Source organism: Mesoplodon bidens, assembly GCF_964165515.1.
Source record: "Mesoplodon bidens genome assembly, chromosome: 18".
NCBI lineage: Eukaryota > Metazoa > Chordata > Mammalia > Artiodactyla > Ziphiidae > Mesoplodon > Mesoplodon bidens.
In genome coordinates, this window is record NC_138175.1 from 13,388,951 (window position 1) to 13,416,659 (window position 27,709).

The 27,709-nt window shown below is 42.6% G+C and overlaps 1 protein-coding gene across 5 annotated transcripts in view; it reads left to right on the top strand.

Moving 5' to 3' along the window:
* The window catches only part of WDR59 (WD repeat domain 59), a 108,723-nt gene that overhangs the window by 38,965 nt on the left and 42,049 nt on the right, over positions 1-27,709 (top strand). For 4 of the 5 annotated variants that reach the window (XM_081217246.1, XM_081217243.1, XM_081217247.1 and 1 more), the window contains exons 10-18: positions 1,820-1,976; positions 6,530-6,609; positions 7,623-7,755; positions 7,889-8,058; positions 12,007-12,171; positions 14,671-14,766; positions 14,922-15,078; positions 15,582-15,651; positions 19,876-20,029. In XM_081217246.1, the coding sequence (XP_081073372.1) occupies positions 1,820-1,976; positions 6,530-6,609; positions 7,623-7,755; positions 7,889-8,058; positions 12,007-12,171; positions 14,671-14,766; positions 14,922-15,078; positions 15,582-15,651; positions 19,876-20,029 (1,182 nt within the window). The remainder of the gene's footprint in view (positions 1-1,819; positions 1,977-6,529; positions 6,610-7,622; positions 7,756-7,888; positions 8,059-12,006; positions 12,172-14,670; positions 14,767-14,921; positions 15,079-15,581; positions 15,652-19,875; positions 20,030-27,709) is intronic. The other variant, XM_081217244.1, reaches the window with a different exon arrangement.

Here is a 27,709-nt window from a genome sequence, read left to right on the forward strand (position 1 = left end):
AAGACCTTGGTTTAGGGCTTGGCAATGCCATTTAATTTTTTTCTCCAGCTTTACTGAGATATAATTGACATATAACATGGCATAAGTTCAAGGCATACAACATGTTGATATGTTACACTTACATATTGCCATACAGTTACCACTGTAGCATTTGTTAACACTTCCATCGTCACATAATTACCATCTCTTTTCTGCAGTGAGAACACTTAAGATCTCCTCTCTTTTAACTCTCAAGTATATCATATGGTGCTATTAACCATAATCACACGCTGTACATTAGATCTCCAGAGCTTATTCATCTTATAACCAGAAGTTTGTACCCTTTGACCAGCATCTCCCTGTTTCTCCCACCCCCAACCCCTGGTAACCACCGTTCTACTCTGTTTCTATGAGTTCAGCTTTTTAGATTCCATGTATAAATGATATCATACAGTATTTATCTTTGTCTGACTTATTTCACTTACCACAATGCCCTCAAGGTCCATCCATATTGTGACAAATGGCAGGGTTTCCTTGTTTCTTGTCGCTGAATAATATTCCATTGTATATGTACCACATCTTCTTTATTCATTCATCCATTAACGGACATGTAGGTTGTTTCTATATCTTGGCTATTGTGAATAATGCTGTAATGAGCCATTTAATACTTGTGTGGCCTTGGGCAAGCCACCTGTGTTTTTTGAGTAATAGTTTCCTCCTGTGTCAAACATGAATAATAGTGTTTAAAATGCCTTGCTCTTTTTAAAAATTGTGATAAAATTCCTTATTTTTAAGTGTCCAATTTGGTGGCATTGAGTACCTGTACAATATGTTTTCCCTTTGGAAAAAAAACATATATGAAAATGCTGTATAAACCACAAAATGCTACAAGTATAGTGGATAGGCTGTTACCGACCTTCCAACTTTGTTGCCAGATTGATCATTGATCAGAGATAATATATTTCCTTCAGTGTCAACTTGAAAGGGAGCACAGGGATGAATGAAGGTATCTTTATGCATTAGGCTGCCACGTGCTGCGTCATGGAGTGAAGAAGAGAATTGGGGTATTACTTGGCCTTCGCATCTGGGAGCACTTGGGAGGAAGTCAGGCTTTGCTCTTGTGAATTGAAATACTTCTCTGGATTAATATGTTTGCTTTAAAAAACAAACAGGAAAGCTCAGGAGTGCTGCCGAGAGGGCAGGAGAAAATAAATGTGCTCTTAGGTGGCTTTGACTTAATTCCTTAAAGAACAGAGTCTGCCTATCAACCAAATGAGCCCCTTAGCTACCTCGCAGATTGGGTGTTTATAAGTGGAAAGTGTCAGTCCTGAAATTGGAAGGTTTTCCTTTGCAAAGCTGTGGTCTTGCGGGCAGTGGGAAGGTGCTGCTTCACGTGGATGGTGTGCTTCTGGTGCATTTCCACATGGCAGGGTTTGTTTGCTGTCTGGGGTTACCCTCAGTGTGCTTTGCATGCTCATTCTGGGCATGTACTCAGTAACTCTCAGAGGGGACTCGAGAGGAGCCGGGGAGTTCCCGTGTGCAGCCCCTAGAGCCATTTGCTTGTTTTACATTAAAAAACGTTCTTCTCCAAGTATTTGGCTTAGCTTTATTTTTTACTTGCTGTGGTCCATTCCATCAGCAAAGAAAAAAAAAAAAAAGGAAAGCAAATGAAAAGTAGATGTGATGGTCAACTGACAGTATTTGGAAAAATGTTCCCCAGATGGGTTGGGGCCTCCCATCATCCAGTTTATTTTAATTAGGCGAGAATTCCAACGTGGGTAACTCAAGACTCAGCGGATTCTCCCTGGAACAATGCCTGCTTTTCCCTCTTCTGCCACAGCCTTTCAGCAATGGATTGGTGACCGTGATGGTTCCCCAGCTGCGGAGGGAGAACAGCCTGCTCTTGTGGAATGTCTTTGACTTGAACACGCCGGTCCATACCTTCGTCGGCCATGATGATGTGGTGCTGGAATTCCAGTGGAGGAAACAGAAGGAAGGTGGGTGGGAGGGAGACCGCCAACTGATTTCCTCCTGAGCCCTGCTCACCAGCAGCTCCCGTCGGGGTGGGCCACGTGATCGGAGGGGAGGATGCAGGAACAGGGCTGGCTTAGGAGCGGGAGTCAGGGAACCTCCCCCTTTAATCGTAGGTGGGTGATAAGGGTGTGTGACTGTGCTTCTTCCCCCCAAGTCCATCCTCTTGTGTTCTGTGCAGTCTCTCTCCTGTGTGGAAGGGATCTGGAGAGGTTGGTAGCCTTGCTGTTGGATCATTTCTAGAGCTGAAAACTCTGGGGTCATCGCACGCTCAGAAATCCCTGGCACTTGCTCCTTCCCCCCGTTTTTGTTTGTTTGTTTTGTTGTGTTTTGTTTTGGCTGCAATGTGCGGCTTGCGGTATTTTAGTTCCCCCATCAGGGATCAAACCTGGGCCCTTGGCAGTGAGAGCGTGGAGTCCTAACCACTGGACTGCCAAGGAATTCTCCCTTCCCCCTCTATTGATGAGGGAGATGCAAGGTCATCGTCAGTACCACCTACCACGTATTCCCAGTTCTCTTCACAAACACACAGTGGTATTTCACCTCCCAACCCGTTGAAGATAGGTTTGGCCACGTGACCTGCTTGGATCTTGAAACATGAACGAAAGTGATGCAGTCTCTTTTGGGTTGAAGTGGTAACAGCCAGTGTGCAATTATTTACCCTCTCTGCTTCTTCCGAGGTACCTGGAGAAACTCCATGTGGCGCTGCTCCCACCAGGGTGGGGGTGAGGTGAAGATGTAGAGAGAGCAGGAGAGCCTTGCATTAAGCCACTGAGATTTGGGGCTGTTTGTTATTGCAGCTTAATCTAGCTAGTCCTCATTCATGCATCATAAGTATAATGGGGGTCAGGAAGCCCTCAGCCTCAGTTTCTCCACCAACTCACCATGCAAACTTCGTTTCAACCTCCCTTGTCTTGAGATCTTATTGCCACACTCTCTAAATGTTTTCCACACCAGAAGTTTATTTCATGGTCTTTCCATATCACAAAAGGAAAACCAGACAGTGGAGTGGTGTGACTTGTCCAGAGTCCAGGAGAGGTCTCTGGTGGACCTGGGATTAGAGCAGTCATCTTATCCCAGCTCGTTTGTGACCTTCACAAGCCTCTTCTAGGATAGTTTTTTGGTTTTTTTTTAATTTTTATTTATTTATTTATTTTAAAATATTTTTTCATTTATTTGCATTGGGTCTTAGTTGCGGCACGCAGGATGTTTGTTGTGGCATGCAGGATCTTTCACTGTGGCGCGTGGGGTCTTCGTTGCAGCACAGGGGCTTCTCTCTAGTTGTGACTCAGGGACTCTAGAGCGCACGGGCTTAGTTGCCCCGCAGCATGTGGGATTTTAGTTCCCTGACCAGGGATTGAACCCATGTCCCCTGCATTGAAAGGCGAATTCTTAACCATTGGACCACCAGGGAAGTCCCTAGGATTGTTTTTGAAAGGAATCTTTTGATCATGCTCTTAATTTTCCCATCTTCATTTCCATAATCTGACTTGCTTCTAGAAACACGAGGCTGCTTGGTCTCTATCCCATCAATTTCCATGCTTGACTTCGTCTTTCAACTCTTTGTCCTGCATTTTGCCATTGAAAAGAGATGATAGAGTTTCCCCATGGTCTGGCAGGTTGGCCTGTAGTCTCGGACTGAAATAAAAAGTTTTTAGCAACCCATTTTCAGTTGTCTGTGTCATCTGTAAGCTGGCAGGGTGAATTGTATAAATTGGGGCTGTCTAACCAGTAGTGAAATTTTGAGTACAAGTTATAGATGTTTTTTGAAAATTCCTTTTTATTGTGAGATATGTCATCTACAAGATTGCATAGAACATGTAGAGTTTATAATGTGAAAATCTGTGTGACTACCACCAAGGTCAAGAAAGAAAGAAAGCATTGCTAGAACCCAGAAGCTTCCTGATCACAATCCTTTCCCTTTCCTAGAGGTAAACACTATCCTAATATTTACGATAGTGATTTCTGTTTCTATTTTTACAGTTTACCACCCATTTCTGCATCCCTAAAAATAGTTTAGGTTTGTTTTTGAACCTTTTATAAATGTAATCATCCTGCATGTATTCCTTTTTTAATAAAGAAATTATTTATTTAGTTGCAGCATGTGGACTCTTAGTTGCAGCATGCACGGGGGATCTAGTTCCCTGACTAGGGATTGAACCTGGGCCCCCTGCATTGGGAGCCCATAGTCTTACCCACTGGACCACCAGGGAAGTCCCCATCCTGCATGTATTCTTATATTTTACTTCTTTCTCAACCTAATGGTGTTCCATTTTCTTTTTACTGCCATGTCTTCTTAGTCAGTTTTTATTGGACCACCTCAGGCTTTGATGTTGGTTTTTCACTGTGGTGAAGGAGCTCTCAGAGGTAGGAGAGAATCAGAATATTGTGGTCCAAGGAAAAGGATGCTTCATGAAGGAATCGGAGGTCATTGGTTTTGGGTTTTGCTGAAGGATCTCCATGCAAAGTAAGAGAGAAGCACTTAATTGTATAAATAGGTATAAATAGGAAGCCATACGATCATTAAGAGACCAGTTCCGAAAGCTGATTGAGGAGGGAAGCCTGATTGTAAGACAGCAGAAGCAGAGGCAGCACGAACTGGTTTTGTGAATGGGGTTGCCTTCAGAGGCAAGGAGAAGACTAAATTCCTTGGAGGAGGCTGCTGCCCTCTCTGTTTGAAGGCAAGGAGAAGAGGCAAGAAAGGGAGTAGGTGTGAAAGCAAAGGCCCTTTGAAAATAGGAGGGAAGAGGGCTGAAGACCCAAGGAGAGGAGTTGGGTTTAGAAAGGAATTAGGCATAACTTTTCTTCAAAGTCAGGGACATGAAAAGAGGCTGGATGTGGAGTCAGAAAATTGTTGCTGGGACTTCCCTGGTGGTCCAGTGGTTAGGACTCCGCGCTTTCACTGCCGCGGGCCCGGGTTCAGTCCCTGGTCGGGAAACTAAGATCCTGCAAGCCATGCAGTGATGCCAAAAAAGAAAAAAGAAAAGAAAATTGTTGTTATGAACATGGGCTAGATGGTGGTTCTCATGACAGGTAGTAGCTCAGAATAGTTGCTGTCTTGATAGTTGTGCACAGGGATGTATTAAAACATGGAGGAATGAAGAACTGGTTGAAGGCAGTGACACAGAGAAGGAACTTGGGCCCTCACTCACTCTGTTCTTTGTTGCCTCAGTTTCCCCATCCATAATATGAGGGAATGGATGAAATTATTTCTAGATTCTTTGCTCTCTAAAGATGGCCATAAAGAAGATTCTAGATACTGCAGAATTACCCTGAAATGTTCTGATCTTTCATAAAGCTCTTTCAGAAAGCACCTTGGACCTTTTTATTGATAGGATAATTTCCCTTTGACCAGACCTATCATGTGAAAATACAATTCAGTCAGTTAAGAACATTAAAGATTGATTATTCCTTTTATAAAGAGATGCATTTCTTTACCAAAAAATTATTTTAAACAGTAAGATGTCACGATGCATTTAAAACAATTCATTTTACAAGCAACCTATTCATCCCCAGCTCCTCTGGAGCACGCAAAAGGAAGAACATTTGTGGAGGTGAAAATTCAGTGAGACATTAAATCCCAGCATCACTCTTCACTTGCTAATTTGTGAGCTACTATTTCACTTCATTTAAGTTTCTGCTCAGGACTTCCCTGGTGGCACAGTGGTTAAGAATCTGCCTGCCAGTGCACGGGACATGGGTTCGAGTCCTGGTCCGGGAAGATCCCACATGCTATGGAGCAACTAAGCCCGTGCACCACAACTACTGAGCCTGCGCTCTACAGCCCGCAAGCCACAACTACTGAGCCCGCGTGCCACAACTACTGAAGCCCGCATGCCTAGAGTCCATGCTCCACAACAAGAGAAGCCACCGCGATTAGAAGACCGTGCGTAGCCATGAAGACCCAACGCAGCCAAAGATAAATAAATAAATTTATTAAAAAAAGAAATAAGGGCTTCCCTGGTGGCGCAGTGGTTGAGAGTCTGCCTGCCCATACAAGGAACACAGGTTCGTGTCCCGGTCCAGGAAGATCCCACATGCCGCGGAGCGGCTGGGCCCATGAGCCATGGCCACTGAGCCTGTGCGTCCAGAGCCTGTGCTCCGCAATGGGAGAGGCCACAATAGTGAGAGGCCCGCGTACTGCAAAACAAAAAAAAGAAAGAAAAATAAGGTTCTGCTCAAAGGTGACTTCCTCAGGGAAGTCCTGTCTAAAAATAGTTCCCCTGTCAGTCTCTATCCTCTTATCCCATGTTATTTTTTTCATAACATTGTCACTACCGGACACGTTATTGTATGTTTGTCTGTTTCCACCACTGGAATGTGAGATCTGTAAAGACAGAGATTCTTGTATTCATGTTATAGCCCTAGTGCCTAGAACAGTACCTGGCATATAGGAGATGTTCCATAAATATTTGTTAAATGGATGAATGGATGAATGAATCTCACCCCGTCGCAACCTGTAAGAAACTTGATGTTGAATCCAGAAAAACCTCCACGATTCTTATATGGTTATCTCTAGGGTCCAAGGACTACCAGCTGGTTACGTGGTCACGGGATCAGACCTTGAGAATGTGGCGGGTGGATTCCCAGATGCAGAGGGTATGTATTCAGTGATGCTGTGGAGGAATGTTAACTGGAAACACCAGAAACTTAAGATAGAAGATTTGGTAGTTGAAGAAGTTAGAGCATACGTAATGGACATGTAATACGTATCTGCTGGTTGGCCGAATGGCTTGTGTATGCTACACTGAGGCTCTGAGGTATTCAAGAGCCCACTTCAGTATTCAGCACTTGAAGGCTGCAAAGCCTCTGAATGTCTTTTTTTCCACTTGTCCTGGTCTAAGGTCGTGTGGGTTAGCATACTGAGCAAGTGGCTTGGGGGCTTCATTTCTTTCTCTTATAAATGGGCTAGAAAATCTGCCCTGGCACTAGGCAGTGTTCAGAGTTCTCCATGTTCATCAACACCTGTTAAGCGAAGCCCTTTCCAGTTTTTGCCCCGTAAGTTGTATCTGTTCTTGTATGAAGCACAGTGGTCCCTGTGTGAACTGCTTCCGTGGCCCTTGCTTTGGTCTGCCCCGTCACGGGGTTCTGTCTTCTCATCCAGTGGCTAAATTCCTTGAAGGTGGGATCGCTGTCTCACTTGTATTGCATCCCATACAGCACTCTGTACAGAGTGGATAGAAAATGCTGGGCCAGATTTGCTCCACTGCTTAGTACCAAGTCATTCATGAGCAATTTTGGTCAAATATCATTGCCTTTTAAATCTGTTTTCTCCAAAAAGTACCATTTGCTCCAAATGCTTTGAGGTTATGATATTTTTGCTCTTGGGTCGGCTGAATAACTCCATCAAGGCTGGAGTTTAAAAGGTTTTTCTGAGATTTGCGTAAACTATGAACAGGATAAAACATTTTCCAGGGTAGACTAATAGAGTCTGTTACCCTGTGTATTTAACCAGGGAGAATTGGTGATGGGCAAAACTCATTTTGATCGTATCTGTTTGGGGCTGACATCTCTCTCCTTTGTGATTCCCATTTTTAAGTCAGAACTCAACCAAACACGACAGTCCTTTCCACTGACTTCTCTAGACCTAGATCTCCTCCCCTCTGTTACAGCTTTGTGCAAATGACATCTTAGATGGTGTTGATGAGTTCATTGAGAGCATTGCTCTTCTGCCGGAACCAGAGAAGACCCTTCACACTCAGGATACGGATCACCAGCACAACTCCAGCCACGGGGAGGAAGAAGGTAATTGGTCACACTGATGTTTTAGGTGTGGTGCCCCTCTCTGCATCTCCGAGTTGTGGCAGATACCCCAGAACTGCTCTCTGAATCCATTTCAGAAATCTTTTCCAACAAGTTACCCTCTCTCTCCTGCTAGTCTTAAAGGAAGACCCCCCAAGCAGTCTCCTGGAAGAGAAGAAATCAGAGCAGCTGGGCCTGCCTCAGACTCTGCAGCAGGAGTTCTCCCTGATCAACGTGCAGATCCGCAATGTGAACGTGGAGGTGCTCGGGCTTAGCGAACTGTCTCTCGCTTGCGGTTGGCGGTTGGTGGGTGAGGGGACTGTTTCAGCCATGATTTAGGCTAGCAATATAGCTTTGCTGCTCTAACAGGGAAGTCTTCTGTGCTTGCTTTTTTTGTTTTCTAGGTTGTCTAAGGACATAGATATTTTACAAATGCAGATTATTTTCCCTTACCCTATTATTTTCTCATAAGATGAACCAAGGGATAAACTGATGCTCAAATAAAATCTCCTTAGATACTCTGACACCTCATTTTACTCTATGTGAAGATGCTCAGCTCCTGGAAAGTTTACTGTTTTGGCGGGGGTTACTGGCAAAGTTAATGGCAGGGCTGAGTTTGGAAGCCAGCCTCCTGACTCTCCAAGGCTCTTAGTACTTTGCTGTACAATCTTGCCCTGTAAGCTGGTCATTTCCTCAGAGATTTAGATGCATGTTAAGAAGGTGACCAAGCCTCTTTGTTCATTTAACACACGGAGAGATTTACTCTTTTCCTTTTGGGCAGGTATTGAAATTCTGTGCTTCAAGGAATTGAGTCTGTGAAGGAGTTTTAAAACTTGATTAGTTTTTCTTTTGCCCAGATTCAATTAACAGTAGGCCTGGATCTGTGCACTTACATAATTGTCTCATTTGGCCTTTAAAACAGCTCTGCAATAAGTGGTTTTAACCCCACTCTACAGATGAGGAAACAGAGACACTACAAAATGAAATAACTTGTCCAAGGTCAACAGCTATTTGAATCCGAGTCTCCAGATTTCCCATATGTGTGGCTCTTTTTGCCATCCTCCAGCTGCTGCCTCTAGTTGGCAGCACAAGAAATCAAAAGCGATAAAGGATTCCTTGATTAATTGCTTATCTAGATCAGCTCAGTTTATATTCCCTTTGTCCCAGTTGAGAATAGTTTGGATATAAGTGATCTAGTCTAAGAAGGAGATCTTGATTCCTTTCCCAGGACTGCTTTTTAAAAATCACTGAGTGGGGGGGCTTCCCTGGTGGTGCAGTGGTTGAGAGTCCGCCTGCCGATGCAGGGGACACGGGTTCGTGCCCTGGTCCGGGAAGATCCCACATGCCGCAGAGCGGCTGGGCCCGTGAGCCATGGCCGCTGAGCCTGCGCATCCGGAGACTGTGCTCCGCAACGGGAGAGACCACAACAGTGAGAGGCCCGCGTACCGCAAAAAAAAAAAAAGAAAAAAAAATTACTGAGAGGGACTTCCCTGGTGATCCAGTGGTTAAGACTCTGCACTTCCACTCTAGGGGGCGCGGGTTCGATCCCTGGTTGGAGAACTAAGATCCCATATGCTGTGTGGCATGGCCAAATAAAAAAGTAAAATAAAAATTACTGAGCTATAATTCACATACCACAAAATTCACCCTTTTAAAGTGGTCCAGTGGTTGAGACTTCGCCTTCCAATGCAGGGGGTATGGGTTCAATCCTTGGTTGGGGAGCTAAGATCCCACATGCCTTGAGGCCAAAAAACCAAAACATAAAACAGAAGCAGTATTGTAACAAATTCAATAAAGACTTTAAAAATGGTCCACATCAAAAAAAAATCTTAAAAAAAATAAAGTGTACAATTTAGTGGTTCTTAGTACATTCACAAAGCCATGCAGCCATCACCAGTGCTACTTCCAGAGCGTTTGCATCATCTCCAAAGAAACCCTACATCCCCTAGCAGCCTCTCCCCATTTCCTCTCTCCCCAGCCCCTGGCAGCCCCCATCTCCTTTAGAGAGAAGGATTTTCCCAGGAGTACTTTTTTTTTTTTGACATCTTTATTGGAGTATAACTGCTTTACATTGTTGTGTTAGTTGCCGCTGTATAACAAAGTGAATCAGCTATATGTATACATATATCCCCATATCCCCTCCCTCTTGTGTCTCCCTCCCACCCTCCCTATCCCAACCCGCTAGGTGGTCACAAAGCACCGAGCTGGTCTCCCTGTGCCACGTGGCTGCTTCCCACTAGCTATTTTACATTTGGTAGTGTATATATTTCATTGCCACTCTCTCACTTAGTCCCAGCTTACCCTTCCTCCTCCCCGTGTCCTCAAGTCCATTCTCTATGTCTGTGTCTTTATTCCTGTCCTGCCCCTAGGTTCTTCATAACCATTTTTTTTTTAGATTCTATATATATGTGTTAGCATACAGTAGCTAACACATGTCAGCATACATTTCTCTTTCTGACTTACTTCACTCTGTATGACAGACTCTAGGTCCATCCACCTCACTACAAATAACTCAGTTTCGTTTCTTTTTATGGCTCAGTAATATTCCATTGTGTATATGTTCCACATCTTCTTTATCCATTCATCTGTTGAAGGACACTAGGTTGCTTCCATGTCCTGGCTATTGTAAACAGTGCTGCAATGAGCATTGTGGTACATGTCACTTTTTGAATTATGGTTTTCTCAAAGTACATGCCCAGTAGTGAGATTACTGGGTCATATGGTAGTTCTATTTTAGATTTTTGAGGAACCTCCATACTGTTCTCCGTAGTGGCTGTATCAATTTACATTCCCACCAACAGTGCAGGAGGTTACCCTTTTCTCCACACCCTCTCCAGCATTTATTGTTTGTAAATTTTTTGATGATGGCCATTCTGACTGGTGTGAGATGATATCTCATTATGGTTTGGATTTGCATTTCTCTAATGATTAGTGATGTTGAGCATCCTTTCACATGTTTGTTGGCAGTCTGTATATCTTCTTTGGAGAAATGTCTATTTAGGTCTTCTGCCCAGTTTTGGATTGGGTTGTTCTTTTTTTTGATATTGAGCTGCATGAGTTGTGTGTATATTTCGGAGATTAATCCTTTGTCAGTTGCTTCGTCTGCAAATATTTTCTCCCATTCTGAGGTTTGTCTTTTCGTCCTGTTATTGGTTTCCTTTGCTGTGCAAAAGCTTTTAAGTTTCATTAGGTCCTATTTGTTTATTTTTGTTTTTATTTCCATTTCTCTAGGAGGTAGGTCAAAAAGGATCTTGCTGTGATTTATGTCATAGAGTGTTCTGCCTATGTTTTCTTCTAAGAGTTTTATAGTGTCTGGCCTTACATTTAGGTCTTAAATCCATTTTGAGTTTATTTTTGTGTATGGTGTTAGGGAGTGTTCTAATTTCATTCTTTTACATGTAGCTGTCCAGTTTTCCCAGCACCATTTATTGAAGAGTCTGTCTTTTCTCCACTGTATATTCTTGCCTCCTTTATCAAAGATAAGGTAACCATATGTGTGTGGGTTTATCTCTGGGCTTTCTGTCTTGTTCCATTGATCTATATTTCTGTTTTTGTGCCAGTACCATACTGTCTTGATTACTGTAGCTTTGTAGTATAGTCTGAAGTCAGGGAGCCTGATTCCTCCAGCTCCGTTTTTCTTTCTCAAGATTGCTTTGGCTATTCGGGGTCTTTTGTGTTTCCATACATATTGTGCAATTTTTTGTTCTAGTTCTGTGAAAAATGCCAGTGGTAGTTTGATAGGGATTGCATTGAATCTGTAGATGGCTTTGGGCAGTATAGTCATTTTCACAATGTTGATTCTTCCAGTCCAAGAACATGGTATATCTCTCCATCTGTTTGTATCATCTTTAATTTCTTTCATCATTGTTTTATAGTTTTCTGCATACAGGTCTTTTTTCTCCTTAGGTCAGTTTATTCCTAGGTCCCAGGAGTACTTTTAACTTGAGTCAGGTTTTTAACATCTTCCTGCTTTATTTTCCCATCTCAAAATAAATATAACAAGTTTCAGCCTATCTCACAGCTTTGGGATGAAGCTTTTTTAAGTAAAAACACTTTGAATTTATTAAATCGGTGCTAAAATTAAAAATCCGTTTTGAAAATGAGTTGTCCACATCTTCCAAATCCATCTTTGGAGACTCTCTCTCACTCCGTTACCAGGAACCTAGAGCATTCAGTTACCTTATTTAAACCTGTTTGCATCTGAAGACCCTTTGCAGTTCCTCTCCAAAGCAGCTATTGATTTGTCCCCTGCAGATGGACGCAGCAGACAGGAGCTGCACAGTGTCTGTGCACTGCAGCAACCACCGCGTCAAGATGCTGGTGAAGTTCCCTGCGCAGTACCCGAACCACGCGGCCCCTTCCTTCCAGTTCATTAACCCCACCACCATCACATCCACTATGAAAGCGAAGCTGCTCAAGGTGGGCATCTGTGTTCACAAGTCAGAAGTGGAGAGCACTGCTCGTGTGCATCAGTGTCTGAGTCGAGCAGTGAAGTTGAGTGAAAAAACAAGTCGATAAGATTTGGACATCATGTGTCCTTCCACCTAGCAGGGTTAACAACTGTATTCTTTTTGTGTAGAAAACATTGAGCGCTGGTTCTTAATCTCTTTGGGTCATGGACCGCCCCCTTCTAAAGTCTAATGAAAACCACACACCCTTCCACAGAAAAATTTGCACAGATATTGTGTATAACTTCAGAAATATTGCATATAAATCATAGGCAATTATGTAATTGCATATAATCTGCTCACAGATCTCATTAAAGCTATGCATTAATCCCAAGTTAATACAATACAATCTCATTTATTTGGAAACTATAGGCAAAATGTATTCTGAAGCTAAAAGATACTTTCTAATCAGAAAAAAAGTATGTTAGGTCATTAAAAAAAATCTGTTCCATAAAAGGAGATGTTGTTACTTAGAGTGAGGCTGGCTGGCTGGACAGGTGAGGTGTGTGATAGGACAGCGGTGCCTGAATGGAGGGGTACAGCCTGGCATCTCGTCTTTACCCTTACAGGTTCAGAAACTTGATTTGTCAGTTCACGCAGAGCTAATCAGGTGGAATCCTCATAAAAAAGCCCCATGAGCTGAGATATGTCTTTTTCAGTCTGAGCAGCATCACATGTGAAATAGCAGAAATATCCTGACAGCACCAAGTTGACCTGAATGCTATTCATTTTTTGCCTAGTTTGTGTTATATACACTTGATTGTTCTATCTTCTTGGGGTATGATAGGTAACCAAGAAATTGTTCAAGCTTTGTAAGGGTCTGTGAAATGCTAATTACTCAGATTTTGTGGTACTTGACATTTTGTCCTTGGAGTCTGAACATTTCGTTGCCTGTTTGGACATACAAAAAAGATAGATTTTTCGATTGGTATAAAAATGATAGGATAAGCAAGTGTTTTAAAGGTCTAATTCAGTGCTGTCCAATAGAAATGTGATGCAGACTACATGTAATTTTCAATTTTCTAGTAGCCATACTAATAAAAAAAGCAGGTAAATTAATTTCAATAATATTTTAATTTAATCCAGTATATCCAAAGTATTATCATATCAACATGTAAGCAGTATAAAAATGATTGCGATAGCTTACCTTCTTCTTTTTTTTTCTTTTTGGTACTAAGTCTTCAACTTTTGGTGTGAATTTTATGCTTACAGCACATCGCAATCCAAACTAGCCACACTTCATGTGCTTTATAGCCCGGTAATGACTTCCATGTTAGACAGCCCAGGTCCAAGTTACATGCCTATCTTCAGTATGTATATGTCAGTTTATATCGATAGCATGTGCTTTAAAATGTTAAGCTCCATATATATATGTATATAAAATATATATGTTATTAAAGTATAGTTGATTTACAGTGTTGTGCCCCAATCTCTGCTGTACAGCAAAGTGACTCAGTTATACACATATATACATTCTTTTTTTAATATTCTTTTCCATTATGGTTTATTCCAGGAGATTGGATATAGTTCCCTGTGCTATACAGTAGGACCTTGTTGTTTATCCATTCTAAATGAAATAGTTTACATGTACCAACCCCAAGTTCCCAGGCCATCTGTCTCCCTTCCCCCTCACCCTTGGCAACCCCAAGTCTGTTCTCTATGTCTGTGAGTCTGTTTCTGTTTTGTAGATAGGTTCATTTGTGCCATATTTTAGATTCCACATATAAGTGATATCATATGGTATTTGTCTTTCTCTTTCTGACTTACTTCAATTAGTATGATAATTTCTAGTTGCATCCATGTTGCTGCAAATGGCATTATTTTGTTCTTTTTTTATGGCTGAGTAGTGTTCCATTGTATGTATGTACCACATCTTCTTTATCAATTTATTTGTCAATGGACATTTAGGTTGTTTCCATGTTTGGGCTATTGTGAATAGTGCTGCTATGAACATAGGGGTGCATGTATCTTTTTGAATTACAGTTTTGTCCAGGTATATTAGGCTTTATATTTTTAAAGGACCCCCCCAAAAAAAGGCACATTTTAATTTTCACTAAAGTGAAATCTGTTCCCCCTGGCATGTATGTATCACATGGAACAGTTTTCATTCCAGACTGGAGGATATCACTCTAAGTGATGCTGAGATTTCTCATGGAGGAGGGTGGGGTTGGGGGAGAGCAAAGGAGTAGAATTCACTATAAAGGAAGAATGGTGGTTCTAATCGTGCTCTCTCAGAGCCAGTGCCTGTGCCTGCCATGGCAAAGGAAAGGGCTTCTGGAAGAGGATTCACAAATGAATCTTCTCTCTGAGCCTCTCGGGGAGGGGGAAGGTGGTGTGTTGTGTTGGCAGCCTCAGACACAGCCACGCTCCGGTGCCCCAGCATCGTCGCTGCTTCCGATGCTTCACACAATAAAAAAGAATCAGGAGAAAGAATGTTGCTCTTCTTGACTGCGTTTTGTGCCTTTTCCAGATCCTGAAAGACACTTCCCTGCAAAAAGTGAAACGCAACCAGAGCTGTTTGGAGCCCTGCCTGCGCCAGCTCGTCTCCTGCCTTGAGTCTTTTGTGGTGGGATACTTGTTACCAACCTATGCTTTGGGGTTTCGTTTCCTTTCCTCCTCCCTAAAATCCTGGGCTCCCTGATCTTGGAATAATGTGTCCTGTTTTGTAATTTGGCTTGAAGACAGATTGTGGGTTTTAGCCTCTTGATTTTAAAATTTCAGAACCAAGAAGACAGCGCTTCCAGCAATCCCTTTGCGCTCCCGAACTCTGTCACGCCACCCCTACCGACATTTGCCCGGGTGACCACCGCCTATGGGTCCTACCAGGATGCCAATATTCCCTTTCCCAGGACCTCGGGGGCCAGATTCTGCGGGGCAGGTTGATCTCTTTTGATTCTCTGATTCTAGATTGAGAGAGAGAGAAGCTAAGAATGTCTGTACAAAAATTTCCATCAGAAAATGTTTCTTTGTTTTTATTTCCTGAGAACTCAAAAGATTTCTGTCATAGTGTTATCTGATGCCGAATTGGCATCTGGGGACATACCCTAAGAATGTTCACCAGATGTACAGACTTAACTTGTTTCATTCTGATGAGTGTGAATTTGAGTCTTGACTCAACCTACTGAAAATACACATAGGAAATATAAAGTACCTGTGAAGACTTTTTCCAAACCACATATATCCCATCTCTCTTGAATCCTGGAGATTCTTATCTTTGTTTTTATTAAGTACGGCTGCCGTTGTGAGCCTATGTAGCTTAGGATACTATGTCTTATCCTTCAGGTATATTGAGGTAGACAAAAGATTGACCAGTGCTTTCTTAGGATTTCCCACGACCAGCTCATTGACCTTGATGTGCACGTGTGATGTCTCCTTTGACAGGGTACCTGGTGTATTTCACAAGGCCCATGACGATGCACCGAGCAGTGTCTCCGACTGAGCCTACTCCGAGGTGAGTCTGGGAGATGCAGGTGTAAGCTACATTCGTGGGCCAGAAATAGGCAGACATCTGGGAATTTGTCTTTGGACAATTTGTGTTAGTTATCAGTAAACACTCATTATAAGATTTACTCCTGGGCTTCCCTGGTGGCACAGTGGTTGAGAGCCCGCCTGCAGATGCAGGGGACACGGGTTCATGCCCCGGTCCAGGAAATCCCACATGCCGCGGAGCGGCTGGGCCCGTGGGCCATGACCGCTGAGCCTGCGTGTCCGGAACCTGTGCCCCACAACAGGAGAGGCCACAACATTGAGAGGCCTGCATACCACAAAAAACAAAAAACAAAAAACAAAAAAAAAAAAAAAAAAATTTATTCCCAAAAGATCATGGTTCATTGAATTTCACCCAAGCTGAGATTTCTACTGTAAAGTTACTACTAGAAGGAGTTGCTTGATAAAAACTGTTGTCAAAACAGGGCAAATTCTTTTTTAATGTGCTTTTCCCCTATTGCTAAAGTATTATCTGAATATTAAATAAAACTAGAAAAATAGCAAGAGATAATCTATAGTCCTGTAACACTAATAGGCCACTTCTAACATTACCACACACATGTAGTGTATGTGCAGCCATCCCTAGAGTCAATTTTAGAACCTTTTCATTATCCCAAAAAGAAACTTTGAATCCCTTAAGGGTCACCCCAGTCCCTAAGTCCCCCATTCCTCCAGCCCTGGGCAAACACTGATCTACTTTCTGTCTATAAATTTGCCTATTCTGGACAGTTCATATAAATGGAATTATATGTGTGTTCTTTTGTAACTGACATCTTTCACTTAGTATACTTTCAAGGATCAAACATGTTGTAGCATGTATCAGTACTTCATTTCTTCTTATTAACAAATAATATTCCATCACATGTATATACCGTGTTTTATTTATTCATACATCGGTCATTGGACATTGGGACTGTTTCCACTTTTTGGCCATTATGAATAATGCTGCTATGAACATTCTGTGCAAATTTTGTGTGGATATATATTTTTTCATTTTTCTTGGATATATACCTGGGAACTGAATGACTGGATCATATTATAAATTTTTTTCTTAATTAATACACTTTATCTTTTAGAGCAATTTTAGGTTCATAGCAAAACTGAGTGCAGAGTACATATACCCCTGTCCCCACACCTTTACAACCTTCCCCATATTAGTGGTTTTTTAAACTTAAATATTATGCTGTAGACTTCTGGTTCTGCAGTGTGATGACCAGGATAACTTGGAAACCCTCCTGCTACAAACACCTGGTTATACTGTATATGATATAATTAGCATACTTAATAATGAATAGCTAAGCTAACAAAAAAGAAAGGACATTGCACCAAGTTCATGAGCAGGTGCTACGGCTGTCCTGGGAGTTTGCCAGTTTCTGCAGTAACCCAGGCAGATGAGAACTTGGCCCTACAAGAGGTGGGAGTTAAATGCCAGAGAACGCCCTACATTACACTAGATTCCTTATTTGAAAGGTTGGACTAGAAAACAATCACCTACTCTTTTTTTTTTTTAATTTATTTTATGTTTTTGGCTGAGTTGGGTCTTTGTTGCTGCATGCAGGCTTCTAGTTGCGGCGAGCGGGGGCTACTCTTCATTGTGGTGCGTGGGCTTCTCACTGCGGTGGCTTCTCTTGTTGTGGAGCACGGGCTCTAGGTGCGCAAGCTTCAGTAGTTTTGGCACACGGGCTCAGTAGTTGTGGCACATGGGCTCAGTAGTTGTGGCTTGTGGGCTCTAGAGCGCAGGCTCAGTAGTTGTGGTGCACAGGCTTAGTTGCTCCACGGCATGTGGGATCTTCCCAGAGCAGGGCTCAAACCTGTGTCCCCTGCATTGGCAGGCAGATTCTTAGCCACTGCGCCACCAGGGAAGCCCCCAATCACCTGCTCTTAAAAGGAAACAACAGATATCTGTATCTGGACTTTGGGTCAGTGGGAAAATGTTCCTATTAGAACATTTTTCATACTAACAGTATTGTATTGAGGTATAATTTAGGGTACACAAATGTGAAGTCTGTACCTTGATGATCAGCACCCAGATCAGGATACAGAGCCTTGTCCTCACTCCCAAAAGTTCCCTGGTCCCTTTACCCAGAGGAAATGATTCTTCTGCTTCCATCATTGAAGTTTAGTTTGCCTGTGCTTGAACTTCATCTAAATAGAATCATCCAGCATGTACTATTTTATGTCTGGCTTATTGTGCTCAACTTAACATTTTTGAAATTGATCCATGTGGTTGCATGTATCAGTAGTTCCATGGTATGAAAATAATATAATTTGCTTATTCATACTCCTGTTGATGGACATTTGGATTATTTCCAGTTTTTATTTTATTATATGTAGACCTACACATACAAGTCTTTTTTTGTTTTTTAATTTCATACAAGTCTTTTTATGGACATGTGTATTAATTTTTCTACCCAAGGAGTAGAATCCATGGGTCATAGGATACGTGCGTGTTTAATTTTATTAGAATTGCCAAAAAGTCTGTCCCCGTGGTTATGCCATGTTATACTCTTCCAGCAACGTTTCAGAGTTCTTGCTGCTCCACATCCTCTCCAAAACTTGGTGTTTTTAGTCTTTTCAGCTTTAGCCATTGTGGTGGGTGTGTAGTATTATCTCATTGTGCTTTAATTTGTGCTTCCATGGTGATGACTAATGATGGTGAACAGCTTTTGTGTGCTAATTGACCACTTGGATATCTTCTTTTGTGATTTGCCTGTTCTAGTATTTTGTCCAGTTGCTTTTAGACTGTGTTTCTTATTATCTGTTTGTGGTAGTTCTTTATCAATACTTATTGCAAATCCTTTGCTGGGTGTATGTATTGATTTTCTCCTAATCTATGGCTTATCTTTGTCCCTCTTTAATGATTTTCAATTTTCAGCAGTTTTTAATTTTGATGCAGTTCAGTTTATCACTTTTTAAGTGTTAGGGTTAGTGCTTCTGGGTCCTGTCTAAAAAAAATCTCTGCCTGTTCCAAGGTCATATAAATATTCTGTGTTTCTCTTAAAAATTTATAGATGTAAATTCCTTATCTAAGGTCTGTAATTAATCTCAAAGTAATTTTTGTGTATGATGTGAGGTAGGGGTCAAAATTTTTTTTTTCAGTAGAGATATATAGTTGTTATATATATAGCACCATTTATGGAAAAGATTTTGCTCTTGTTGAATTTGCATTGATACCTTTGTTGAAAATCAATTGACTGTATGTTTTGGCTCTATTTCTGGACTCTATTTTTTTCTTTGGTTTATTGGTCTCTCCTTATGCCAAACTACACTGTTAATGTAGGTTTATATAGTAAGTCTTCAAATCTGGTAATGTTAAGTCCTCTAACTTTATTATTCTCATTCAGGATTGTGTTGGCTACTCTAGATCTTTTGCATTTCTGTAAAAATAGAAATCAGCTTACTGGTTCCTACAGAAAAAAGCCTGCTCATATTTTGATTGGAGTTGTGTTGATTCTATAGATCAACTTGGAGAAAATTGGCACCTTAACAATCTGGAATCTTCTAGTCTATTAACACGGTGTATTTCTCTATTGTTTTGAGTCTTTAATTTCTCTCAGCAATATTTTATATTTTCCATGCACATTTTTTCTTTAAATGTGTTCCTAGGTATTGCATGTGTTTGTTTGCTTTTTGCGGTACGCGGACCTCTCACTGTTGTGGCCTCTCCCGTTGCGGAGCATAGGCTCCGGACGCGTAGGCTCAGCGGCCATGGCTCATGGGCCCAGCCGCTCCGCGGCATGTGGGATCTTCCCGGACCGGGGCACGAACCCGTATCCCCTGCATCGGCAGGCGGACTCTCAACCACTGCGCCACCAGGGAAGCCTGGTATTGCATGTGTTTTGATGCTATCGTAAATGCAATTTTATTATTTTCCAAATGTTTGTTTTTAATATATAGAAATACAGTGGATTATTGTAGATTGACCTTGTATCTAAATTCACTTATTAGTTTAAGTAATTTATAGACTCCTTGAATTTTCTATGTATATAGTCATAGAAACATTCTCCGCTTCTGCAGATAAAGCATTTTTCAGTTCTAAAAGTGCTCTTTGATTCCTTTTTGGAGTTTCCATTTTTTCCCCATTTTATCCATCTTTTTCTCCTGATTTCATCAAGAGCTAAGAATGGCATCACTTAGAACTATGGAAAGATCCAAGCCAGTACGGTTAATTGTGCCTTTTCAACCACAGATCTCTGTCAGCTTTGTCTGCCTATCATACTGGCTTGATTGCGCCCATGAAGATCCGCACAGAGGCCCCTGGGAACCTCCGTTTGTACAGCGGGAGCCCCACGCGCAGTGAGAAGGAGCAGGTCTCCATCAGCTCCTTCTACTACAAGGAGCGGGTAAGCAGCCGATCCACGGCCTTTGATTCTTATCCCTTCCCCAGATTCTTGTCCTTGGCCTCCCTGCCTGCCATGAACAACAGCTAAATTAGCGATCCCCCTGTGGTCTTTCCCTTTCATACTTAGTGTGTTAGAGAAAGACCATTGCTTTGTTCCTTTCGGTTGGTTTTTAACTACTGTAAATTGTATAGGAGGGGGAGGGGTGGTTGGTTGTTATAATCTGTACTCTTCCCTCCCCTTTAACCCTGTCCTGTGATCCCCATACATGAAGTCGATTCCCATCCTCTCAGATAGAATCATGTAGCTTCAGGTCTTCCTGGGTATTCTGATGTTTGTCAGCAAATTAAGGGATGCTTCAGAGGGCTTGGGATCCTGATATATTTGGAACTTCATAGTTGTGGGAAGTTTTCAAGTTGACCTCTAAGAGGTTTTATACTTCTACTAAGTCTGCACCGAAGTACCCATTTGAATGGACCGGTTTATATAAAAATCGCCTGAAACTGTCCTTCTGTTCCTGGGTTCTTAAGGAACTCATCGTCCCTAAAGTAGCTATTATGCTGTCAGAAGCCTTTGGTGATGACAGTGTAGAGAATATGGCAGAGCGTGGGAATGATTCTGAGAACTTTCTGTGTTATCAGGTTGAGTCTGGCTTAAACTGTCTTTTAACTGACATGATGTATTAACTGGTTACCACTGAGCTACTCACAAACTCAGTCCTTAGGAATTCTTTGTTGCTCTCTCCCACTAATTGAGAAATGATGGATTGACTATAATTAAAATTTGTTTTTTTGTTAAAAATTGAGTTATTTAAAACAAAACCCCAATTTCCAGCAAGTGTTAGAGGTGTCTTCACTTTGATTGCAGTGTAGTGTCTAACCTTCCTGGTTTGCATGATGTTGGCTGTCACTGACTTTGTCAAGTCTTAGGGTCGTATGTGACAAATGAGTGGCAGGAACTGATGCTTGAGACACGACCAGTCTTGGGCAAAACCTTCAGTCAAATAGGGAAAATGATTTTTTTGTTGCCTTTCTGGCCAGCTCCATAGTCCCTTTCTTTGCATCTCTGACGGAGTTCTCCACCCCACCGCTGCCTCCCCCACCCCGCCCTGTCCTGCACCTGTCACAGAACTTCTGAGAACACTTTTATCTTCCCAAGTCCTTTACATTCAAAAAAAATTTTTTTTCTTTTTCTGCAAGCTAGCGGGTAACTGGTGAGAAGCTTTGATAAACTGGTTGGAACTAAGGCATTTTACTATTGATATAGTAGCTAAACAAACTCAAGGTTGAATAAATGTGGGAATTTTCTTTAGCACCAGGGCCAGGTTGAGGAGACCTTTTAGTCAAAGAGGCAGTCCTGAATTCCCCTTTGCATCATGCCCCGTGCTTCTCGTGCTTGGGTTCAGATTGGGCAGCATAGCTGGGACTTGCACTTTTGACCCTGTGATAGTGTGTACAGGTCGTGTTTCATCAAAATAACTCCAGTTTCAAGAAGGAGCCTCTCCTAATGCAGAAGCATTTGTAAGGCCTACATTTTTTTTTTTTTTTTTTTGCGGTATGCGGGCCTCTCACTGTTGTGGCCTCTCCCGTTGTGGGGCACAGGCTCTGGACGCGCAGGCTCAGCGGCCATGGCCCACAGGCCTAGCCGCTCCGCGGCATGTGGGATCTTCCTGGACCGGGGCACGAACCCATGTCCCCTGCATCGGCAGGCGGACTCTCAACCACTGCGCCACCAGGGAAGCCCTACTACATTTATAATTTTGATGATCTGGACTCTCTTTTACGACAAACACACTGTAATCATGAAGAGGGAACAAAGGCACATAGATAATTAGCTCTTATCAGACAGGATATGCTGGGGTGTGGAGGAAGGATTGTGATATTTCACTTTGGGGTGATTCCCAGTGTGCTGCTTCTTCCCAGAAAACAGGCCATTGTAGTCCCCTAGAATGACATACTAAGTGGTCTCTGAATTGTATTTCAGACAGTGAGTGAATAAAATGGGGGGAGGTAGTTTTATTATAATTTCATATGAAACTTTTGTATTGATGTATAGCATATGTACAGAAAAGTTCACAAATCCTAGGTATATAATTCAGTCAATTAGCAATCACAGGAAATAGACTGTTCCAAGAAATAGACTATTCCAAGAACCCTAGAAGCCCTGGGGGAGGGAGGCACATTTTAATGTATGACACATAGTAATTATTAGGTTAAATCATATGAAACTGCTGATATTTGAGCATTTTTGACCTTAAGAAAAAGTTTCACATGGTTCAGCCTAGTAAGAAGTTAAAATCAGTTATTAATAACTGGTCAGTCAGTTATTTTGTGATGAATCTAAAATAACTTGTAAACTCTCCTTGAAGCTTGTTCATGTCCATCCCATTTACATACGGCATGGGGAAGGAATTACAGGAATGAAATATGGCCATCTTATCTTCCTCACAGAGGACAATAACAGTTTTATCCCTCGAGAAGTATTTTCTGATTCTTGGGTGTCTAGTTTCAAATGTCAAATAATATCACTTTTATTACTTTTGTCCTGGAAATGATTCCAGTGTACTAAATTTCTCTGTGCTTAAGTCTTCATTTTCAGCCCAAATTTTATCTCCTGCATACTTTTATTCTTGTTTAGATCTCTACCCCTGAGAGCTTTAAATGAGTAAGAAGAAAGGAAAAGAATATAACTGCATTAAAGTATAACAATGAAATAATTATAGAGTATTTTGGAGATTGCAGAAATATCTTCCTAGAGCCATTGGGGACTAATACTTATTTCTCTTGTTTTTGTGTTTTTAACCTGCCCTACTTAGGTCATCTTGTTATATCACCCAAAGGTTCTCCAGATGGAATTCCAATGTTTGCTCTTAAAAATTTTTTTAATGTGAGAGATGTAAAAATAAATAAATAAAACCATTAAATTTCATAAGAAGTTAGAAGGCACAGAGAGATGCTGACATTCATTTGGTAACTGGACCATCTATTAATAGCTGATGAAATATTGTTTATTCTTAGGGTAAATCAGAAGGCCCAGGACTTTAGATAAACATCAGGCATTGCCCTGTAAACATTTAAAAAATGTTGCAGCCTTCCACATTCACTTCAGTTGACATCACTATAATAGCTTTTTTTTTTTTTTTTTTGCGGTATGCGGGCCTCTCACTGTTGTGGCCTCTCCCATTGCGGAGCACAGGCTCCGGACGCACAGGCTCAGCGGCCATGGCTCACGGGCCCAGCCGCTCCGCGGCACGTGGGATCTTCCCGGACCAGGGCACGAACCCGTGTCCCCTGCATCGGCAGGCGGACTCTCAACCACTGCGCCACCAGGGAAGCCCTAAAATAGCTTTAATGTAAATAACTGAGGAGGTCTTGAAGTTAATAATTTCTGACTTCCCGGAACAGTGCTGTATGCACCCGTGGTTAGTGAGAGCCCTGGGGAGCATCACCCTTCAGTTCTCTCAGGCTCTCACTTCCTCGTGGCACCACTCTGAGGATGGTCCTGCAGTCCCAAGGCCAAGACTTCAGTTTCCCTGGCGCCCCCCCAGCCACACACCAAAAACAATTCGGTGTTGAATCTCTTGAGGAACTTCTTCCTTGTTAGGAATGAGAAGCTTCTCGCACATACACATGCTTTTGAAGGGGAGGCAGAGTTCTCCACCTGTTTCCTTTTTGTTGGCTGCGCTGGCCTGTGTGGGTCTTAGCGCAGCATGTGGGATCCTAGTTCCCGACCAGGGATGGAACCCGCATCCCCTGCATTGGAAGCATGGAGTCTTAACCTCTGGACCGCCAGGGAAGCCCCTCCACCTGTTTCTTACGATCTTAATTCTTGTAAGAGAACCACAAATCTCCGTCGTAGTTCCTCTGTCAGAGCTGTGTGGATGCCAGCCTCCTGATACCTTGAAATGTGTTCCGGACTAAAGGACAACAACGTTGAAGCCGTGTACGGAGTGTGATGGGTTGGGAGGGGGGTGAGGGAATCTAAACACTGCTGTGCTGAGTTTCAGGTTTTTCAGTCATTCCCATCCCAATTTTGCAGTATATTATGGTACCTTTGAATCCATCAGATGTGTGGGAAGCTTTCATTTTATTCTCTATTTTTTCCCTTTTAATTTTCTTGGTGTTTTTCTTCCCTCCTCGTGGGTGTAACGTTTTCACGCCCAGATGTCTCCTCGCTCTGCCCGGCGACGTTGGTCCATACAAGCAATTAACGACTTCCCGGTACTGTGCGCTGTGCAAATGCTCTCCTTAACTAATCCTGTCTCTGCCCAAAGGCCCAAGAATAAAATGCCACCTGCCTGGCTTTGAGGAACCTGAAATGACAGGCTGGCTGGTTTTCAGGACCAGCATAATCAATTTCTCACTCTTGGGAGTCAGGCACCAAGGACTGCCTCCTGGTTCTGTCAGTTTCAGATGGGTGAACACTGGTATCATTAAGGATTGTGAATGGCCTTCTTTGAAAATGAAGCTGAATGCTGGATTTCTTGGAAAGAACCCCAGTGATAAGCCTTTAGCTCACCCGATTTCACTTGGAGTATTTGTATAATTTCATAGAGCTTTCAAAAGCCTACCTTTGGCATGGCGGGGCAGCAGAGGAAGATATAAGAGACTTCTACCATTTTGTCTCCGTTTTTATCGTCTTGCTCAAGTTCAAAGAGGGGAGTGCCCACCTGCTTCACTGGCATGACACCGAAGCTAGATTTTAATTCTTTGGGAATTTCCTGGAACCAATTTTTTTCCTTGCCATCAGTATTTTGCATTGACAGTAAAACCTCTGCAATGGACATCTTCTCTTCCTTTTCTCTTGCTTACTCTCTCCTCTTCTGTCTTCCTCTCCCACCCCCTTTGTGTTTCAGTCGTGCCATGGTGACCTCAGGCTGTGCAAGGCAGCTTTGAGGCTTTTGTGTAAGTTTCATTTGGTGTAAAAACAAAAAAAATTTTAGGAGCATAGTCCTATAGCCTTTTTATATAAAAACCGGTTGAAATCAGGAACCTTGATTAGCAAGTTCCACTGCCGCCCAACAACCTGGGGGTGGAGCTGCCTCCGTGACCATCTTTCCTCAGAAAGCCTGTCCTACCAACCCAGCTGCTGCATTTCCACTGATTTTTCCAGAAGTCCCTGCTCCTGCTGCTATTTAAAGAGGAACTCATTTTGACTCACTGCCCACTCTGCTGATGATTATGCATTGTCAACGGGGTTGCTGCGAAGCAGTTGGTGGCTTATTCTTGGGCTGTTTTTACATTTAACCCATTTATTGCCATCGATGTTGCCTCCGATTGTAGCAGTAACACTGGTGGTTCAGTCGCAAGCTGGCTATTGGTTGTCATTCAGTGCTCTCTGCACCAGTGCCTCCCCCCTCCCACCGCCCCTCCCTCCCCACCCCGATCCTCCCTGTCCTGTTTCCCGTAATTCCATGAACACCTTCTTGGTCTGTTCAGAGGAGCATCCCAGTCTCATCGTGTGATAACTTGTCTGTCTTGCTTTGTCTCTCCTCCCTCGATCCCTGCTCATGGAATCTGTGGGGAAGGGGTGTTTTCTATCGATGGGGCATTGAGATGACCTAAGAGAAGTGCAGAGTCCTTCACCTCCCAGAGGTACCGATTTTACTGCACAGAAACGTATCCACATTTAAGCCCGTCAGAGTGGGACTGGAGCAATGCAGGAGGTTTTAGGGGGCTTTGGGGCCCCTGTGCCCTTTTCTCACCTGGAAAGGTCAGCCACACCTCATCCCGGTGTGTCATTGTTGTCGTCACCTGACAGGTGCTCAGACTAGAGAGGTTATTCTAAAATCTCCAGCAAGATACTAAGGCAAAGAAATCTTGGGAAGGTGTGGATGAGGTATGAACCATTTTTGTTGCCAAAACACTAGAGGAAACACTCCATGCTTCTTAGGGAGCACCTGGGTCCTAGGCCCTGACACCTGATTTGAGATCTACCACATCTTTGTTTAGGCAGCCTTGTCGGATTTGAATCCCCAGAATAATTTGCCATGAGACAGGTTTACTGAGTGACCTCCATAGCCTGAAGGGGAGATAGTTCATATTTTAAAAACATCAACCTCCAAGTTTGAAAAAAAAATATTTTGTGACCCCCCCTTACAGACTTTTTATAATGTTTTATAGTTATTCCTTGCTGGATTAAATGAACAAAAACAGCTGTCCCTTAATTGCTTTCACACTTTGATTCTTGGTGGCAGCTATCATTAGGGTGATCCTGTGTTAGGGAACCTCCTTCTATTGTAGGCTCAAAGGCAGCTTATCGAGGTCCATAAAGCACCACCTGTACATCAGTACAGATCAAACAGAGAAGCACCTGGAAGCCTGGTGTCTCAAGAAGCTGACAAGGAAGTCCCAGGAAATACAGACAGTGAATTCTGTGAAGGGTAGTTGCAGAAAGCTGCCCAGACCACTATCTTTACATGTTCATCAAGGACTTATTGATGACTCACATGGGCCCATTTCTGCCAATTTCCATCACCCAAGACTGCAAATGGGAGAAGAGTCCTGAGACGTCTCTTTGGACCCCGAGTTTTCTTTTCTCTGAATGTGTCGAATCCTAACAAATCCAAAAAGGAAATTAAACGGCGCGAGGTTCAGGCTCATGAGCCCAGCCTGAAACACAGCACCTTGGTCTGAGCCTGGCGTGTTAAGCCCTGTAGCCGCAGGAGCTGCTTGCCTCTGCCTGTCATCAGCGTGTTGCTCTGGCTCAGCAGTGCTTGGCAGAGAAGTGACTTTAGAAGTGAGTAATTGTGGACAGTGGTGTGTTGGACAGCCCTCACTGGAATCAGATGATCTCCGTATATGCAGAAATGGATCTGTTTTTATATGGATCAAACTATTTACATATTAACAGGTAGCTTAGTCAGGACTTAATTTTCCCCCCTTTTTAATCTAAAATCATACTCTTAAAAGCAGGTTAACGTATGGGCTTAGCAGCCTGAGAACCTGTGTTCAAAGCTCAGCTCTTAGGAATGTGGCCTTGAGTAAGCTCACATCCTCATTGGTGAAGTCCGGGGCGTCTCTCATTTCCCGAATACAGGCTCCTCTCTGGCCATTGTAGAGAAGGCTCTGGGGAAATATGATAGTTGCTCATGATCTTCTTCCACATCCATTACCCAGGTCCCTCTGCTTGAATATTTTTGACATTCTGAAAATGATCCTTTTTAGAAATATTTCAAGTCTGCTAGGAAAAACATTCTGACATGAGCTAGTCTATTTGCAAATGAACCACTTTGGGCACATGGGCCTTAATATTATGCTTTCATTGGTTTTGCTGAAAAAGTCAGGCGATTGTGGATGTTTCCAGTGTGGTCTGAAAGCTGTAGACCCCATCCCTCACGAGGCGTCCATTGGTTTCCACTGTTCAGTTAAACGGATCTGTCGTGAATTGCTCAATTGTTGAAGGGCTTCTTATTTTCTCTTTGTAATAAGGAGCCAGAGTCAGTGCCTGGAACTGTTTTAGAAGCCTTTCAACCAACCTGGAAGACCCAATTAGATGGATCCTATTTGATTCCAGATGGAATCTTTTGAATGTAGATCTTTTTTTTCTGCCTTTAAAAAAAAAAAATCCAGTACCCTAAATCTCATTGGAGATGACGAATTATGTGGGGCCTTGTGGGTGTGTCATTTCCCGGGATTCTTAAACTCCCAGAAGTCTGGATGAAAGTCACAGTGAAGTGCGTTT